This window comes from Hyla sarda, chromosome 5 (genome assembly GCF_029499605.1).
Source record: "Hyla sarda isolate aHylSar1 chromosome 5, aHylSar1.hap1, whole genome shotgun sequence".
Taxonomy (NCBI): Eukaryota; Metazoa; Chordata; class Amphibia; order Anura; family Hylidae; genus Hyla; species Hyla sarda.
In genome coordinates, this window is record NC_079193.1 from 223,397,076 (window position 1) to 223,417,118 (window position 20,043).

The 20,043-nt window shown below is 40.2% G+C and overlaps 1 protein-coding gene across 3 annotated transcripts in view; it reads left to right on the plus strand.

Moving 5' to 3' along the window:
• Positions 1 to 19,404, plus strand: part of NEDD9 (neural precursor cell expressed, developmentally down-regulated 9) — a 189,376-nt gene extending 169,972 nt beyond the window's left edge. For 2 of the 3 annotated variants that reach the window (XM_056521180.1, XM_056521182.1), the window contains exons 2-7: positions 4,739 to 5,155; positions 14,602 to 14,700; positions 15,387 to 15,476; positions 15,711 to 16,847; positions 17,887 to 17,976; positions 18,073 to 19,404. In XM_056521180.1, coding sequence (XP_056377155.1) covers positions 4,739 to 5,155; positions 14,602 to 14,700; positions 15,387 to 15,476; positions 15,711 to 16,847; positions 17,887 to 17,976; positions 18,073 to 18,582 — 2,343 coding nt within the window. In that variant the 3' untranslated portion in view covers positions 18,583 to 19,404. The remainder of the gene's footprint in view (positions 1 to 4,738; positions 5,156 to 14,601; positions 14,701 to 15,386; positions 15,477 to 15,710; positions 16,848 to 17,886; positions 17,977 to 18,072) is intronic. The other variant, XM_056521179.1, reaches the window with a different exon arrangement.
• The last annotated feature ends 639 nt before the right edge of the window (positions 19,405 to 20,043 follow it).

Here is a 20,043-nt window from a genome sequence, read left to right on the forward strand (position 1 = left end):
TCCCCCTGCCTGTCCTGAGTCCAACCACTGCCGCTGTCCTGTGGCAGCCTTTGCGGGGCCAGAGATCGCCACCCGCTTCTCTCCCCCTGCCGGTCCGGAGTCCAACCACTGCCTCTTGCCTCTCCCTGCCTATCCTCTGGCCAGTGACTGCTGCCGCTGCCCCATTGCCTCCCCCATACCCAGTTTTATAATTACATGTTCCCGGGGTCCGCTCTACTTCTGGCTCCTGCGGCGTCCTCGCTGTTGCTGTGCGCTGCACAATGACGAGTGACGTCCTCAACATGATGTCACTGTCAGTGGCCCGGCGCACAGTGACAGCTCAGGAAGCCGCAGGAGCCAGAAGTAGCGCGGACCCCAGGAGCAGGTAATTATAAAATCGGGGATGTGGGAAGGCAATGGGGCGGCGGTGGCAGTCTCTGGCCAGAGGATAGGCACGGGGAGGCAAGCGGCGGTGGTTGGACTCAGGAACGGCAGGGGGAGAGAAGCGGGTGGCGGCGGCGGTCTCTGGACAGGGGGAGGCAATCGGGCAGCGTATTCAAATTCACAGAATATTGGTATAAGCTATTGGCCTGAAAGTTCACAGGGTATCAGTATCGGCTCTAAAAAGTCAATATCGGTCGATTCCTACCATAGACGTCTGGATATGGAGTCGCACTCAAAATCAAAGTGGAAAACTACACTACAGGCTGATCCAACTTTGATGTAATGTCCATAAAACAAGTCAAAATGAGGCTCAGTAGTGTGTGTGGCCTCCACGTGCCTGTATGACCTCCCTACAATGCCTGGGCATGCTCCTGATGAGGTGGCAGATGGTCTCCTGAGGGATGTCCTCCCAGACCTGGACTAAAGCATCCACCAACTCCTGGACAGTCTGTGGTGCAACGTGGCATGGTGGATGGAGCAAGACATGAAGTCCCAGATGTGCTCAATCGGATTCAGGTCTGGGGAACGGGCGGGCCAGTCCATAGCATCAATACTTTCCTCATGCAGGAACTGCTGACACACTCCAGCCACATGAGGTCTAGCATTGTCTTGCATTAGGAGGAACCCAGGGCCAACCTTACCAGCATATGCTCTCACAAGGGGTCTGAGGATCTCATCTCTGTATCTAATGGCAGTCAGGCTACCTATGGCAAGCACATGGAGGGCTGTGCGCCCCCCCCACCCAAAGAAATGCCACCTCACACCACTACTGACCCACCACCAAAACAGTCATGCTGGAGGATGTTGCAGGCAGCAGTACCTTCTCCACGGCGTTTCCAGACTCTGTCATGTCTGTCACGTGCTCAATTTGAACCTGCTTTCATCTGTGAATAGCACAGGGTGCAAGTGGCGAATATGCCAATCTTGGTGTTCTCTGGCAAATGCCAAACGTTCTGCATGGTGTTGGGCTGTAAGCACAACTCCAACCTGTGGACGTCGGGCCCTTATACCATTCTAATGGAGTCTGTTTTTGACCATTTGAGTGGACACATGCACATTTGTGTCCTGCTGGAGGTCATTTTGCAGGGCTCTGGCAGTGCTCCTCCTTGCACCGGAGCGGAGGTAGCGGTCCTGCTGCTGGGTTTTTGCCCTCCTACGGCCTCCTCCACGTCTCCTGATGTACTGGCCTGTCTCCTGGTAGTGCCTCCATGCTCTGGACACTATGCTGACAGACCCTCATACTACCACTAGAGTGAAAGCCCTGCCAGCATTCAGTGACCAAAACATCAGCCAGAAAGCATAGGAACTGAGAAGTGGTCTGTTGTCACCACCTGCAGAACCACTCCTTTATTGGGGGTGTCTTGCTAATTGCCTATAATTTCCACCTGTTGTCTGTTCCATTTACACAACAGCATGTGAAATTGATTGTCAATCAGTGTTGCTTCCTGAGTGGACAGTGTTATTTCACAGAAGTGTGACTGACTTGGAGTTACATTGTATTTAACCCCTTAGGGACTCAGCCTATTTTTTGCATCACCAATTGTACTTTGTAGTGAAATCACTTATTTTATGATATAACCTGCGGTGAAACCCCAAAACAATTCATTTGTGGGGTGAAACGAAAAAAGAAACGTCATTTTGTAAATTTTGGGCGCTCCAGCTTCTACGAAGTGCACTTTTTGGTAAAATTGACACCTTATCTTTGTTCTATAGGTCCATATGGTTACAAGTATACCCAATTTATATAGGTTTAATTTTAAAGGGGTACTCTGGCCCTAAGACATCTTATCCCCTATCCAAAGGATAGGGGATAAGATATCTGACCGCGGGGGTCCCGCCGCTGAGTACCCCCGCACTCTTGCATTTGGCGCCCACCTCTTTGAGCTGCATACCGCGCTGCCAACTCACAAACTGCCGGGTGCTGACCAGGGGGCCGGAGTATCGTGATGTCACGACTCCGCCGCCATGTGATGTCATGCCCCGCACCCGCTATGCAAGTCTATAGGCGGGTTTGTGACGGCTTAAACCGGTTATAATGGACCAGGGCATACAGGTATGCCTTGAGTCCTTAACCCCTTAAGGATTCAGGGTTTTTCAGTTTTTGCACTTTCGTTTTTTCCTCCTTACCTTTTAAAAATCATAACCCTTTAAATTTTCCACCAAAAAATCCATATTATTTTTTGCGTCGCCAATTCTACTTTGCAGTGACATTAGTCATTTTACCCAAAAATTCACAGTGAAACGGAAAAAAATAATCATTGTGCGACAAAATTGAAGAAAAATCGCCATTTTGTAACTTTTGGGGGTTTCTACGCAGTGCATATTTCGGTAAACATGACACCTTATCATTATTCTGTAGGTCCATACGGTTAAAATGATACCCTACTTATATAGGTTTCATTTTGTCGTACTTCTGGAAAAAATCATAACTACACGCATGAAAATTTATACGTTTAAAAATGTCATCTTCTGACCCCTATAACTTTATTTTTCCACGTACAGGGCGGTATGAGGACTCATTGCGCCATGATCTGAAGTTTTTATCGGTACGATTTTTGTTTTGATCAGACTTTTTTGATCACTTTTTATTCTTTTTTTAATGGTATAAAAAGTGACCAAAAATAAGCTTTTATGGACTTTGGAATTTTTTTGCGCGTACGCCATGGACCGTGCAGTTTAATTAATGATATATTTTTATAGTTCTGACATTTACGCACGCGGCGATACCACATATGTTTTATTTTTTATTTACACTGTTTTATTTTTTTTATGGGAAAGGGGGGGTGATTCAAACTTTAGGGTTAAATGACCTTTATTAACACTTTTTTTTTTTTTTTTACTTTTTTTTTTTTTGTAGTGTTATAGGTCCCATAGGGACCTATAACACCACACACTGAGGTCTCATGCTGATCACTGGCGTGTATTAACACGCCTGTGATCAGTGTTATCGGTGCTTGACTGCTCCTGCCTGGATCTCAGGCACGGAGCAGTGATTCGTCAATAGGACACCGACGAGGCAGGTAAGGGCCCTCCTGGTGTCCTGTAAGCTGTTCGGGACGCCGCAATTTCACCGCGGCGGTCCTGAACAGCCCGACTGAACATCCGTGATACTTTCACTTCAGACGCGGCGGTCAGCTTTGATTGCCGCGTCTGAAGGGTTAATACAGGGCATCACCGCGATCGGTTGATAGCTGCCGGGACCGACCCGATATGACGCGGGGACACCGCGTGACCCCGCGGCATATGGCGGGAGCCGGCGGAGGACGTAAATATACGTCCTGCGTCGTTAAGGATCAGGGATGCAGGGCATATGCATACGCCCTGTGTCCCCAAGAGGTCATGTTCCCTTTTATTTTTTTCAGCAGTGTATAAGACAGGGGGATTGTAATGTAACAGTAAGAAATAGGTGTTCATTTAAAATAAACCATATACTATTGTATAAATACTTATGTACAACAAAACATCTTAAGTTCAGTAATGATCCTGTGATTTTTGGCAGGTGAAATGGCATTATCACCAGCAAAATTGTATGGCCAACTAATACACTGTATGAAAACCCACCCAAAGGATGTCTGCGTAGCTTTGTCTTCAAGTTGCTGCTGCCGTGTGAGCACTGTCACGCAATTATCCCATTGTTCTGTGCGAAATCAAACGTCACTAAAACATGCAAGAATAAATAGTTCACTATCGGGTGAATTGCTTGCAGCAGTGTTAGTTCATGATAACAATAGACAAACCTGAATATTCACTGTGAGAAAACACTCAGTGCTATCTCTAGTCTCTGCATTGTAAATCAGGTGATCAGATGATAAGTAGCAACATGCGCTTTCACATGGGAATCAGGTAACCTATTAGGGTTTGGCTACTCAAGTCTAAATAAGAATCATTTTAAGATATTGCACATTTCATGGAAAGACCAAGGGAAAAAAAATAGAGGTAGATACAAAGTTAGATGACTGGTCTAAGGCTGTGTTCACACAGCAAATTTGATGGAAATCATGTATGTTTATGAACTAGGCTAGGTTTACACTTAAATGATCTTCATTTACTGTATATATTTGCATTAAGGGAGTCCTGCAGTATACACCCAATGGACTGACCATAGTAATTAGTAGACTATGCTCGGTCCATTGAATTGAATGGGCACAGCCTGCGTACACAGCGGTATGTCTCGGCAAACTATTCTGCCAGTTTATGTCCCAAACGTAGGAATATACCTTTACATTAATCTTACCATACATCTGATATATGTACATTTGTTTTTCCTTTTGTAATAACTCTTATTATAACCAAACTATTTTTCTTTTGTGTTTAGAATCTAATGGCAAGAGCTTTGTATGATAATGTTCCAGAATGTGCAGAAGAATTGTCTTTTCGGAAAGGGGATATCCTAACAGTAATTGAGCAAAATACTGGAGGTTTAGAAGGGTGGTGGCTCTGTTCATTACATGGTCGACAAGGTATTGCACCAGGAAACAGACTAAAACTTCTTATTGGCCCTGTGTCAGACATTTCTAAACATGACATTCCAAAGCAAGAAGCATCACCTCAATCCTGCTACCAGCATCAAATTTATCAAGTGCCACAAAGCTCTTTACAGGATTCTGTCTACCAGGTTCCTCCACCGCACCATAGTCCTGCTATGTTTAAGGCTTATAGGAATCATGATTTAGAAGACCTAAAACAATCTCCGCAGTTAGTAGGAAATATGGAAGGTTCTCCAGGTGCTAAGGTAAGTTGGTGTTTATCCTTTTATTTATGTTATCAACTTTTAATGTTCTTTAAAAGGTTGAAAAGTTTCATTCTGAAGCTTATTTAAATTAAAGTCTTTCAAATTGTAAAACTAAACTAAACATCACGATTTCTCCATCTGACTTGAGTACACGATTTTATAACATAAAATCATATGAAATCACATATAAATTTGGATCCATTGACCTCCATTAAAAAATCGGATCCATTACACACATCCGATTTCACGCGATTTTTGTTCGGGTCTGAAATCTGGTTTCACCATGATTTTAGACCTGAACAAAAATCGTTTGGAATCGAATGTGTGTAATGGGTGGTTTTTTTGTTTTGTACTCAAGTCGGATGGAGAAATCGGGATGTGAATGCAGCCATAGACAGTAAAAACAGTATAATATGTAAGGGAAGAAAAATAAAAAGTATAAAGAGCTGTTTTTGATAATAAACCCTGAAAAATCTGAGACACCTTTCTTTAAAGGGAACTTTTCTCTAGGTTAAAGGGGTACTTCGGCCCTAAGACATCTTATCCCCTATCCAAAGGATAGAGGATAAGATGTCTGATCGCAGGGGTCCCGCCGCTGGGGACCCCCGTTATCTCACATGCAGCACCCGGAGTCTGCTGGGTCACGACTACGGGGCCTGAGTATTGTGATGTCATGACTCCACCCTCCCATGGGACGTCATACCACACAATCACTGCAAGTCTGTGGGAGGGAGCGTGACGGCCCTGCAGCTCCAAGAGGGTGGGTGCTGCATGCGAGACAGTGGGGGTCCCCATCGGTGGGACCCCCACGATCAGACATTTTATCCTTTTGGATAGGGGATAAGATGTCTTAGGACCGGATTACCCTTTTAATGCTGCTTGAACCATGATACAATGATATATGATTTACTCTAAATGGCGGAACAGGGACCCCAACTATTGGGACAATCTGCTATTTCAGTATAGGACTCGGAGCCTCGTTCTCGGACGGTTAAAACTATGATGTCCCAGAAAGTGTTCATGCATTCTGAGTGAATCCTGGATTGGTGTCATAAGAAAAACCTGTCAGTATTTCATTCATGGACAGGTTCCCTTTTATAGGAGAGCTGCCACAGTGATCAGCTGCTTGTCATTGTTCCGACTCCAGAGTCCTCTGACAGGGAATGACTCCGTAGGCTACATACATCTCCCCTTTTCAGATGAAAGTTTTCAATAAATGTTAGAAGTCCTTATTTTTTAAAGTTCTCTGCTTTAGCTAAGTGGACAAACAGGGGATCCTCTTCTAGGTTATGTAAATGCCATAAAAAGGGAAAGTGCTCAAGCAGTTTTTCTAATGGGGATAAATACCACATTGTGTGCATTAATGTTGTTTTTTTCTATTTATCACTATTTGTTAATATAAATGTTGGACTCCTTGAACATTCACTGATGTGTTAAACAGCTTTTCCTTAAATCAAAAATACAGTGGTTTGAAGCTATCCATCTGTGTCCCAGTATTCTTTAGCACCAGACTTCAGAGACTTGTTGTCAATATGTTTTCACCATTCGCTAGCAGACGCAGGCAGGACACTGAAGAAACTGCTTGGCTGCCATTGCAGTTTAGCATTTGAGAGCCAGCTTATATTGGCAGAGAGGTCAGACATTTTCCTCCCCAGACTTTATGCTGCTGCTCACAGACCTCTGTAATATTTCTTGTGGGACTTGTACGCCAGACGACATTTTTTCTCTTTCTCTAATGCATATTTGGAAAACCAAGGCTCACATGGAATTTATGTTTCATAACACTTGGAGAAGCTCATCTTGGTTTTCATCAAAGCCAGGTGCAGGATTATTATTCTAACAGCGTGTAATACCCAAAGACAGAAAAGCTATAGAGCTGGTACCTCCACTCACTGGTATCTTTATTAGGCTGCCATATCACACAGCTTCTCACACACCATGTTGTCTTCATATGCTGCTCTGTTTACTGTGTGAATGAAGCTAGGATCACTTTTTAGTTTGTGGGGAATTGGCCACATAGCATGTCATGATAATTCCCTATAGGTGACTCCATGTGGGTTTTTTGTCCAACTACAGTGTACAGAATATACAAACTCAAATGACTATGTATTTGTTACCTAAAGCAAACTTGACACCTTGAAGGCACTGTCTAATCTGTGGCCAGGATCCTACATAGATGGAAGATCTGAGCATATTGCTGTATAGTGTTGTGGGAAAAGATTCCATTATAATGTGTATTTTTAATTTAAATCTGCTCATCCTGGTTTAGGATTCCAGTGGGCAGTCCTAACTGGTGGTGACAGCATACAGAATTTACTGTCAATCACTTCTAGTTCTGCCCATTGGAATTTTAGGCTCAGAACAAACAAAACTTTGAATGGATAAATGAGAAACCTATCTGCTCTTTAACATGCTGGCTACAGATCAGACGGCATGTTCAGTATGACAGGTTCCCTTTAGGCAGATTGCAATTGAATAATAATACACTTCTTTGCATTTTCTGGTGGAAAGCAAAACTGAGCAATTACATGGTGTTAATTCCAGATAAATCCCTGCATAGTGATCAGGGGATTAGGCTCTGCATTACAGAGACCTTGAGATTTATTTTGTGAACTAAAGTTCTAAGAAAGTCGATATAGAACACTCATCCATCTGTTCCTATGGAATGCAATAAAGGACTAATGAAAACCACCAACAAACCACATTGTGACCTTGCAGTCTAGCCTGGAACCACTTGAAAGTGGTGGTTGTCGGTTCACACCCAGCTTTTATTAGGTTGATTGAAAGTAAAGCCCCTAAATCATGCAATCTACAAACCAAAGATTTGTATTCACTATTATATAATGTCCCTTTTGGTGTAATATACTGAACCTAGAAATCAACAGCAGAAAAGTGCCATCATGTGAGTGGATGCTGTCCGCAAGCAGGGGAGTGATCATGATCTCATTGATACCTTCATTAATGCTTCCTTTATTTCTCTAAAGCTAACAAGTATTATCTAGTGAGTTTGGCTATGTGCAACATGGTCACATGTGGTTTCGGTGTATTCTGGATAAGTTACGAAATACAATTTAACTTCTGTTAAAATGAAATGGCTCAGAATATGTTTACATTTATTTTCTGAAATGTTGGAATGCCTGCTATATAGTCAATTCTATTGGGTTCTACCCCTAAGCTTCTGAGAATGACACAGTGTCACTTGGGATCTCATGACAATGGCTTGTCATATCTTAAAGTCCCTGCTTGGAAAAGGTTAAAGACTGGTTATTATCATAAGACATAGTTACTCAGCAGTCATCTATATAAGGAAGTGTTAATCTGGACTGTAATGTTCTTATAACCAGCTTGTATTGAAATAGTCCAAAGGTCTGATTGATAAGAGCAGTGACTACATTGTTTTTTACTTTCTTAGCCAATTAAAGCCATACCAAGAGCCAGTTTACTATTATAGCAGTGTGGCAATAAAAAAAATATTCTAAACTGTGTACCTTGTATATCCAAGGGCACCCACTTGGCTTTATGCAGCCCTTTGAAACTTAAACTGTTTTAATGTCACACATTTAATTGCTATTTTTTGTAGAAATGTTGAGTAGGACTTTTAATTATTACATTAACCACTATCCTGAAAGGATAGTGAAAATCAAGGATAAAAGTAAACGAAAAAAGTGATGTTGGTTAGTCAGGAATCGGCTGCTTTTGATTGGCAGCCATATATATAGCACTATCTTCTTTTAGAATATAGTAGACTATTTATTTCTAAGATGTTCTTAATATTGAAAGTATCCCTTTTGTAAGCAACTATTAGCTAAACAGGACGATTATTGCCTTGTGTAAAGGGTCCATCTATCAGCCAACAAATAAAATAAATGATCAGTCATTGTCTGATTGTTAGTCAACAGCGCATCTCCTTGTCAAACTGAGGGAACTGCAGCGGATGTAAATTTAGTGTAAGTGAAGGAACCTTTAAACAAGTGTCAGTCAACTTGTACATTGTCAATTAAATCCTGTACAGCTGTCTGCCTGTGTAAAAGAAGCCTAAAGGTTGCCCATTGAATTTCAATAGCTGTTGGCCAAAAGTACACCTCTCCTATTTACCCCATATACATGAAGGTTCAGCTCTGCTGAATGTTCATGTGTTGTGAATAAGAAGAGGGGAAGTAAGCTGCTGCCAGAAAGCTCTGACTGTGGCTTTCCTCTCTGAAAACAAAAGATTGAAATCCAATATGCCATACATCGCCTCTAAAAAAGAGAGTCAGGAGGCCTCACTTTATAGATTTGGCCAATCCCACTAAAATTGTCAAGAGCTGGCAACTTTTCACTAACTGGAATGAAGACCTTGACTGCTCTCCAGATTAGCTGTAGGACTGCAAACTTCCCATTGTCTTGATGGCTGCCCACCAGCAGACAAAGGATGTGCTACAGGGGTATACAGTCCATTTACTACTATGACTATGAATCTAAATGATCAGATATTAACATTGTTAGAATTGCTATTGTGCTCTATTTTATTCACTTTAAAAACTAAAGTGTATCATATTCGTCTTTAGTTTAACAATTTACTACAATATTTGACCGTAATTCCTAACCTAATGGGTTAATATAGAATGATTTACAGGAGTGGTCACTGGTGATGTCATGCTTGCTCTGGTGGATCTTTGAGTTTCCCAGAAGCTGGTTTTATTCATGAGGCTGTTGCTATGTGTGAAAAATAGACTGAATCATAACTTCAGCCAGAGCTGTTGCTTTTTTTAGCCTGGGTGTCTGAGAGAGCAGGGTTAGCTAACCTGATTAAGATTTTTGGCCACACAAGAGTAAAATCCACCCTCAGAGAAAACACAGCTAGTGGGATACTGATGTAAACACCATTTGCTGCAGCCATTTGGGTTGAACCACAGAAAAGTAAACATAGAGTTGGGTCAATGTTATAATCTGAACTTAGACCAATCACCCTATTTTGCAGTTGGCGTAAATAAAGAAATCTTTATTGACATGTATGTAATTTTTTATTTTTGCTAGAACAGAGTACATTTACATCTGTACAGTGTCTAGATTATTTATAGATTTTTTTTTTAAACCACTTCCTACCAGTTTCCAAAAGATTGTGTTGCATGTCTCATTGGGGTTTGAAACCGTTGGTGCACATAGAGGGTTAATTGCTCTGTTCTGTTTAGCCTTGACTATTTGTACAGCAAGAACACCTGCTGTTTGCCCAGTCGCTTACACTTCATTTTCACCTGATGAAGCCCCAGCTATGTGCAGTCAGTAAAGCCTTTGTTACTTATGAAACCCTTCTCTGAATAGTATTTACTTGTTTGTTTTAGTGCAGACTATATGGATCATGTGTATATGCAGCTCTGTCTCTTATCTGTTTGAACTCCTGCCAGACAGCGATTAGTACCAACAAGGGAAGATAAGTCGGTGGTCTTAATAGGCAGCATTTTAATAGCAATACAGTACACAGGAGCTCCCTACCTTTCCTGCTGGACCCTAAAGTTTTCTGCATATTTATTTCAAGCTGACGCCATTTATTGTAACATATATATATAGTGTCACTGTATAGATTTTGCAGATAGTACTGAAAAGCTAGGGCACATAAAATAATCCTGATCAAAGAAAAGCCAATATAGTTGAGCTGATTCCTTGCCATAAAGGCCAGCAGCCAGCATTGGTGGCATTCCAAGGGGGATGCCTTTTGCTGGCTGTAAGAAATGACAGCAGGTATTTGGGGCCAGAGGTCAGCCTCAAGTCCTCTGATCTCAGTCCACTTTACAGGCTGTCACCTTCTGATGTCTGGAGTATGTCCAGTAGAGGAAATAAATAATTTGCTTCACAATTATTTTCTCACACAAAATCCTGCATTGTTCTCTCACTGCTCCTTCATGAGAAAATCGGCCCCTTAATGGAAGGACCAGGAACTGAAATGTGAGCAACAGGAAATATAGTAACCTCGGAGTGCAGAGGATATTACACAGTACAGTGCATTACTTCAGTGTGGGCTGTTACTTTAAGATGCTGTTTTGATCTTTGCTTCTCTATTCTTTTACTGTTTATGACTGTGAACTTTGTTTCTGATCTTTCACTATGGAGCCACCATGTAGGTCTTGTAAAGAAACAGTGGGTGTGCAAACAGTGGGAGGACAAGTATTCATATTCAGTAGTGGAAAATCTTTGTAAAAAAAAAAAAAAAAAAAAAATGCAAGGTTCATACATTAAATGTGGACAGTGTTTTATCTCTGTAATAATTGACCTAATGCAAGTTTGAGGAACAAATTGTCAGGAGAGGACATATTGATAGTATTAATGAAATATTATACATTTAGGAACAATCTTAGCTTTAACCTCTGTTCATAAAGACATCTTGCTTAAGCTGGATATCCAACCTATCCTCAGGAGAGACAATCAATATTAGATCAGGAGAGGTCTGGCTTCTGACACCCCCAATGATGTTTTGAGGGTCCGAGGTACTTGGGCTGCAGCTTCTTCAGTATTTACCTCTGCTCGACCTTGCTGTCACCATACTATTAGTAAGATTCAAACACTCCACCTCTCCAAGTAATTTTTCGCCGGCACAAACGGACCTCAATACAGGCAATGTACTCCAGTAATGTTTAGTGCTGTATAGCGTGTTAACTATAGAACAACACTTTTCAAGGCCTGGACTGGCCTCTTCGTCAGGTTCATGAACCTGATGAAGAGGCCAGTCCAGGCCTTGAAACTAGTTCGTTCTATAGTTAATAAACGCTATACAGCACTGAACATTACTGGAGTACATTGCCTGTATTGAGGTCCGTTTGCGCCAGTGAAAAGCACTTCCAATAATCATTAAGGCATAAATGGATGGATGACTACACTATGGAGCACTCCTGTATTTTTTATTTTTTTTTTGTAACCAAACTATTAGTAGCAGCGGGCAAGGTACTAATTTTTTGTCACATTAGACTGAACGGGACAGTGCAACACTACAGTGCCTCAGCAACATGACAATCTAATATTATTGGCCTAGCCTAAGGATCGTCCCTCAATTAAGTAAAATTGGATAACCCTTTTAAACTGAGTCATAGAATGAAAGAGGTTGTTCAGTTTAGGCCATGTCTGAAAGGCTTCCCGGTAATTGGTAAGTGCTATAGCATCCCACACAGGTGCAGTAAAATGGTAACATGTTTGTTTACAAGGGACCTTAGGCTAGGTTCACATTGCCGTTCGCATGTGACCCATTTTTTTTTTGGAGCAGATCGGACCCTGAAAGTGGTTGTATGCAAACAGCTACTGCCAGGTCCCGATGGGCCCCTATTCACTTGAATAGGGTCCGTCGGTGACCCAGTAATTTTACAGGATTTTAGCGGAGAAAAAAAATAGGGCTTGCACTCTAATCTTGACAGAACTGCCAACAGAGCTCCACCTAATGGAGCCCGACAGCAGTATGAACAATGCCTTATATTACAGGGACATGTTGGTGTGCAATATTTTTGTCTATTGAGTACTGTTGTAGTCCTTTATCTTTAACACTATTGCCTGTCCCATTTTTAGTCTAGTTTCTAGTCTGTTCACAGTAACCAAAATCTTTTATGCAACCTGGTTTGTGCAATCATTTACATCTAGAAAAGGGATCCAACATGTTTGGGTTAAGGCGTACATTATAAGCAATCTCTCCAGATGCTTCTTAAATTACACAAACAAGTCCAAGAATTATATGGATGGAATCCACTGTTGTTTTCCAGTAAATGACTGTATAATTCAGTGGTAACCAGTGGCTTATATCTCATTATCATGCAAGTCAGGAAGTGCATTCCGAGGGGCTGTGTACATAAGACGAAGGAGAATGGAAATATTTTTTTTTCCTGGAATGTCCCTGGGTATTCTGTAATGGTTGAGCAGTTTACAACAAAATATGCTCCATTCCTGAGACAGTATTATCAGCCCACACGGATGTTAAGAAGTCTACACTAGGCATATGAAAAAATCTCGTCTGTTTGTGCCTTGCTGGGATTCACTTTTTGCAGAGCCACTTAGAATTAGGATTACTTTTATTTTAAATAATACTTTCATCCTTTTACTATTGTATATGTATTCAGCTTATTGTTGGATAATGTACAAGAATGGCCATAATAACTCAGAAAGAACTAGGGATGTCCCGATACCGATACTGGACATTTGGACGAGTACTAATCTGATACCTGCCAGCGGGATTCCTGCCAGCAGGTATCATGGAGCTGCAGTAGCCAGGACCCCTATTAACCCTTTAGACGCAGCGATCAAAGTTGATTGCAGCATCTAAGTCCTGAGATGTACTTCTGATTAGCACAGGGATTCTGATCGGAATCACCGCAGTGTAATTGTGGTGTACTGATCAGTTGTGAGGACAGCTGGAGGTCCCTTACCCTGCTTTGTCCATCCGATGGCCATGGTCATGCATTAGTAAAGGAGCGCTGATAACACTGATCACTGCTATGCTATGGCATAGCATTGATCAGTATGCAATGTACAGATTTCATGTAATAGTCCCCTATGGGGGGGGGACTATAAAGTGTGGAAAAAAAATTATAATAAATGTGAATTAACCTCTTCCCAATAAAAAAAAAATTGAATCACCCTTTTCAAAAAGTTTAAATAAATAATATATAATTTTTTTTTTATATATATATAAAAAAAAAGCCCTTTCTTTTATAAAAACAAAACCTGTCACATGTATCTGAGAGTACTTTGGGACAACCCTAGAAAGAACCTGTATAGCGGAGTTCCTCTGCCAGCCAAACAAGCCAATTAGCATTGACTAGTCATAGGTGATTCTGTTGAGAGAGGCTCAGGTGGAGCCGCAACGTGTTTAGATATGCTAAGCTGAAAGCTTCAATAAAGCAGTGAAAGCTACTTACCATGTGCCGGGTCATCCTTCATTCATGGGTGATGCACTGACTTGGGCTCTGAACTGAACATAACTTAGCAGTAACTGGATGTATTATTTTATTAATCAGAGATACATGCATACATACATTTTACAATTCTAGACCACTGACATTTCCATCACCCTTGAATTCAAATATTTTGAAGCAGGTAGCTACTTTGCATAGGGTAAAAGCTGTCATACTGGCGGGGAGGTGGGAAGAGCCTACAGCTCATGACTACTTTGGACTCCTGCCTCATAGCACTGGCATCTCACTGCAGCTATTAAACAGGGGGTTCTACAAAACTACTACTGCAGATTCAGTCACACGTAATTGCTGTCACTATTTTATGAGGGCGGTCAGGTTCCTTAAATGAACCTTATTTTAATGTAAAAAATATGGGGTTATTGATCCATGGCATTCATCTATGGGTTCTAATGTTTGGTGTTATACTGTAAAAATTGCAATTTGTTACTTTGGCTGCATTCATTAGCAGCCTATCATAAAATCGCATGGTTATATGGGTCTTTTTTTATTAATACTGTTCTGTGTATTTTCACAATTCAGGTCATAACCCCAATAAGGATGGGACAGGGATATGGTTATGAAGCTTCACCAAAGTGGCAAGCCAATGTCTATGATACGCCTCCTGCTCGACCTCAAGGGGTAGGTAAAGAAATAAAGTACAAAATCTAGCAAATATAACTGTGGGTCCAATATTAATTGAAGTCAGATTCTCTTCTTACTGTGTTAGTAGTTTTTACTGCATGTGCTGAGAAAGCAACTAGGGGGGGGGGGGGGGGGGCATTTATCATTGTAGATGTAAGTGAAGCTTTTTTTTTATTATTATTTTTTTTGTTTTTTTGCGTGCTGGTAATTCTCTTCACATACACCATAAAGCTAAGCTAAGTCAGAGCTGGTGTAGATTAGAGACTTTTCAGTGGCTTTGCGCCTTTTTTTGCACCATTTCACAAAAGGGCGCAGTTATAAAATGTGTATTGCCAAAATCATTGGATTGCACCTCAAAATCTGCAGAAATGTGTACACCAAAAGGAGCAAATAAACCCTGCTTGCGCCTTTTTTTTGTGCCTTTTCTAGACACAAATTGTCTAAAGACAATGATAAATGTTGTCCCTAGTGCAGATGGTAAACATGTCCATAGACTCATATTACAAGGTGGAGACCAAAAGAGTGTAATTTTAGCTTGCTTTCATTTGGTTTACGTTTCAGCTTGCTATATGAAAAATCTGAGATTGCTGCACTATTCTATAAGCCAGTATTCAGTAAGAATAAAATATATACCATGTGGCATACTTCTCATGTTAATAATATTTACTCTGATTGTATTCTAGGTATATGATGTTCCACTAGCTGCCAAAAATAGCATGTACCCAAGTCCAGCCAGAGAACAAGGAATATATGATGTTCCTCCTCCCCAAGGGGTAGGTGCAGATGCCTTTGACAAGGCCTAAGCTAAATGTTGTACCTTTTTCTTTTTTTATTTATGTATTTGTTTTTTATTTTATTAAATATATAATATTGTCTCTTGAGTGTACACCATGCAATAACAGTATACATAGTTTAGAGTTTTATTGATATGATTTCATGAAAACTTGATAAATTGCTATTGCAGACCAAAAAATCCAGAATTTACACATCTGTTATTTTACTTTCAGATTTACAACATATTACCCTCTGCTAAGGATAAAGCATATGACTTTCCATCATCGATAAAGCAAAAGCCAGAAGTGACATATGACACACTGCCTCCAAGCTCTAAGACCTGTCAAGAGCAGTGCAAGAAAATGAATGGTGTTAGCCAGTTGCATTCTGAGATTACTTCAAGAAAAGGAAGCGTCTATGACTTTCCTCGCAACCATCTCAGTCAAATAGCATCAGATGATTATGACTTTCCTCGAGGAGTTCACATCTCTAGTGACACTGGATCAGATGACCAGGAAGGAATCTATGATTTCCCACCTCAAGTTCAGCAAGACTGCAAAGGGATGCAGGACGTAACTGATGGTGTGAATAGGTTGTCTTTCTCTAGCACTGGAAGCACTAGAAGCAACATGTCTACATCTTCCACAACTTCCAAGGAGTCATCTGTGGCATCATCACCCTCTCAAGACAAGAAACTCGTAATGGACCCAGACTCTGCATTAGAGTTGTTGCTAAGACTTCAACAGACAGTGGAAATATCAGTGTCTAAGTTATTAACTTTTGTTAATGCCGAGTGGCGATCATATGCTTACATGGAAAGACATATAAATGAAATACATTCTGCTGTAGACAAAGTAAAGCAGTCTCTTTATGACTTTCTTCAGTTCTCAAAAGGGGCTACTATAAATGCTGCTTTTGTTTCAGAGCCTGGTCTGTATAATAAAATGAAAAGGGAGCTGCAGAGACTGGATGATTCCCACCAGATCTTGGCTCAGACCAGCCAGGACCTCAGTAACTTCAATTGGTCACTCAATGTTCTCTCTTACAATAAAGCAGGCAACAAATGTGACAGCCTAGAAAGGTTTGTCATGGTTGCCAGGACAATTGTAGATGATGCTAAGCAGTTAACCACCTCCATCAGTATTAATGCTGAACTTTTATTCAAGCAAGCTAATGTCCAAAATAAAAAACCTTCAGACACTGTGAACAGTAATTCAGAGTTTATGTATAGCTGCACCAAGCCCCAGCTTATACAACCAGATAGTGTTCAGCCATTGACGCAGATTGAAAAAGAGCACCTTCCTAATTTCAAGAGTCGGGAAGGTTCAATGAGAAGTTGGATGGATGATTACGATTATGTCCATTTACAGGTAAAACTAATAGGTTAATCATTGTGTGGATATTGTTTATTTATTACTTTAAAGAACATCAGAAGTGTCCCCTGTAAAAGACCATATATACCCCCTAAATGGAACCCTGTATAATATCAAAAGTTTATAAATGAACCAGATGATATTGATCACCTCCATTGCATACAATGCCCAGCTCAGTACTTCTGTAGTTGCAGCACTTGGGAATGAATATATATATATATATATATATATATATATATATATATATATATATAATATTATACATGTGTTTACCCTAATACAAGACAGTCCACATGGAGTCTGTCATATAATCCCTTGACTCAGGGCCATGCAAAGGGTTTTGTTAAACCAAAACTTGTATATATTAGAGAATGTCTTAGCTTTCTACTTTTATACATTTACTGGACTGGAGGAAGTTATTTAATATAGGAGTAGCACACAGCAGACAAACTGCTACAGGTATAGAGAGATTCTGGTAATAGAAGTATGGCTGAAAAATTTTGTGTGTTTTTAAGATGCAGAAATATTCTACATTTTACTGCAATATACCATATATATATATATATATATATATATATATATATATATATATATATATATATATATATATATATATATATATACTTTTTTTTTTTCTTAAAAACTTTGTTTTTAACTTAATACATGACCCCTAAAATGTTCATTATACTAGTATTCAAGCATAAGATGCATCTATGTAAGTGGCATGAGAGGGTCTATAAAATGCCTTATTTCAAAGCCACAAGCTAATACCCTCTCACTAAAGTATCATCTGCCACTGTCATGTTAGCACAGTCTATAAATTTTTAATGATATATTCTGTCTATGGAAATTGAATTAGTATGTATGTATTAGAGTGCTGTGAAGTTTCTCTTCAGGCTGGGTCAGTTTTGTGTCTCGAAATCTTTGAAGAGTTGCGTTGCAGTTTCTATATATAAGCACAAGATCATTATTATCATTTGTAATGTGATTTATTATTTCCATTGCATAATGACTAACATGGGTGGATTTTCTTTAGGGTAAAGAGGAATTTGAACGTCACCAGAGAGAACTTTTAGAGAAGGAAAATATTACAAAGCAAGGGAAACCACAGCTAGAACAGCATCAGGTAAACTTTCTACCATGGCTTTTTTATTTTTTTCTGCTCTCTGCTATTTTTAGAAAGGATGAAAGGATATGATGGTTTTCATTATCTGTGTTGCAGCTGAGTCAGTTCCAGCAACTGGAGCAGGAGATTACCACACCAATGGAAAATGATATCTCAAAGTGGAAGTCGTCTCACAGCGTTCCTGCTGAAAACAGTTCTTTGACTCCTCAAGATAAGCAACTACTCTCTTTCTACTCTGACCAGTGTGAGACCCTCTTCATCTCCCTACTTAACTCAATCGACGCCTTCTTCAATTGCATGAGCACAGCACAGCCTCCCAGAATTTTTGTTGCTCACAGCAAATTTGTCATCCTGAGTGCACACAAACTGGTCTTTATTGGTGACACTCTTTCACGACAAGTTTCCACAAAAGAGATCTGCCATAGACTGATGAATTCCAGTAACCAACTGTGTGAACTACTTAAAAACATTGTAATGGCCACTAAAATGGCTGCCTTGAACTACCCAAGTGCCGCATCATTACAGGAAATGGTGGACCGTGTGACAGAACTGGACAACCAGGCACAGCTCTTTAAACTTTCTTTGGCACAGATGGCTTCCTTATGAGACTTGCCGTATACATGATAGTTGTATGTATTGTTCATTGTTAGAATTGTACTGTGTATATATAAAAATATTATATTTTTGTAGATTTTTATTGTTTAAAAAGAACAAAAGTGCTTTTTGCTTAAGCCGTGAGATTTGGTATGAAAATTGTAATATCTGACATATATATTACATTCTGAAAGCCCAGATGTTCACTCATTGCACCTTATGTCATGTGTAAATACAATGAATTAAGAAACCTTATTAGACTAGGCCTCTGTAGAAATACTGTTTTTGTCTCTGTGCCTTTTTTAAATGTTAAAATCTGTAGAAAATGGCAACCATAGTCGCAGTAGATCATAGTCTACTGGGGTCCAGTGGTGAACTTCTCTCACTGTATCCAGGGATCTCGCATTTACACCTACTCCGTTACCACAATAAGGGAACTATTCCAATGTAGTGAAGCAATTCCTGTACTATGAAAGTCATGACTGGCCAGTATGTAAGATATTTGATCTTCCTTCTACAGTGCTTTGACTTCATCTGGAAAAGTTGTGTGTTTTTTCGTAAGACTGATGTTTAGTATCAAACTACATTTCAAAGTACCTTTTGGGAAACTGTGTCATAATTTATAAAGGAGTGTTTATTATTTTTTATCAAAGTAATGTTATTGCAGTAAATAGTTACTGTTCTCTATGTAAAATGTATGAACCAAAACATGATTTTTTTTTTTATAAAGAAACTTCCTAAACAAGCCGATATTGTTTATTACTGTTTACTACATTTTCTGACTTTCCCAGTTATCAAATTTTATAGCCAATGGGGGGAATTCATCAAGCTGTGCTTAGAAACACGACTTATGTACATTGTTTTTCATGGTGTAAGTGTTTCTTATGTGTGACACGCTTATCATTTGGTTGATAAATTTGGCATACATAAGTAAAAACACTTTTTTAGTATACATATGCAAAAAACAAGAAATTACTTCAGAACACCACTTTGTAACACCACCTCTTCTCCTCTGTGACTTTTCTGCTCTAAAGCCGCAATTGTGACAAAAATGTGTGAAAACATGGTTGTGGGGGAGTGTTTTTTGGAATACATTTTATTTTTTAGTTTTCTTAACAGGGTTAGTAGTGGCAGCTGTCTAATAGACGGAATCAATTACAAAGCCGAGCTTTGCGTTAGACCCAAAAATAGCTAGTGCTAACCCCCAATTATTACCCCGGGACCTACTACCACAGGGGTGCCTGGAAGAGCTGGTACAAACAGGCCCGGTGCTCCTGGGCCTAGGCGGTAACAGGCTGGTGTTATTTAGGCTGGGGAGGGCCAGTAACAATGGTCCTAATCCATCCTGGTAACATCAGGCTGTTGCTGCTTGGTTCTCGTGCTGAGAACGAAATTACGGGGAACCACACACATTTTTTTTGTATAAATAATTAAAAAATAAAATTTTAAAAAAAGCTTAGGGTTCCCCGTATT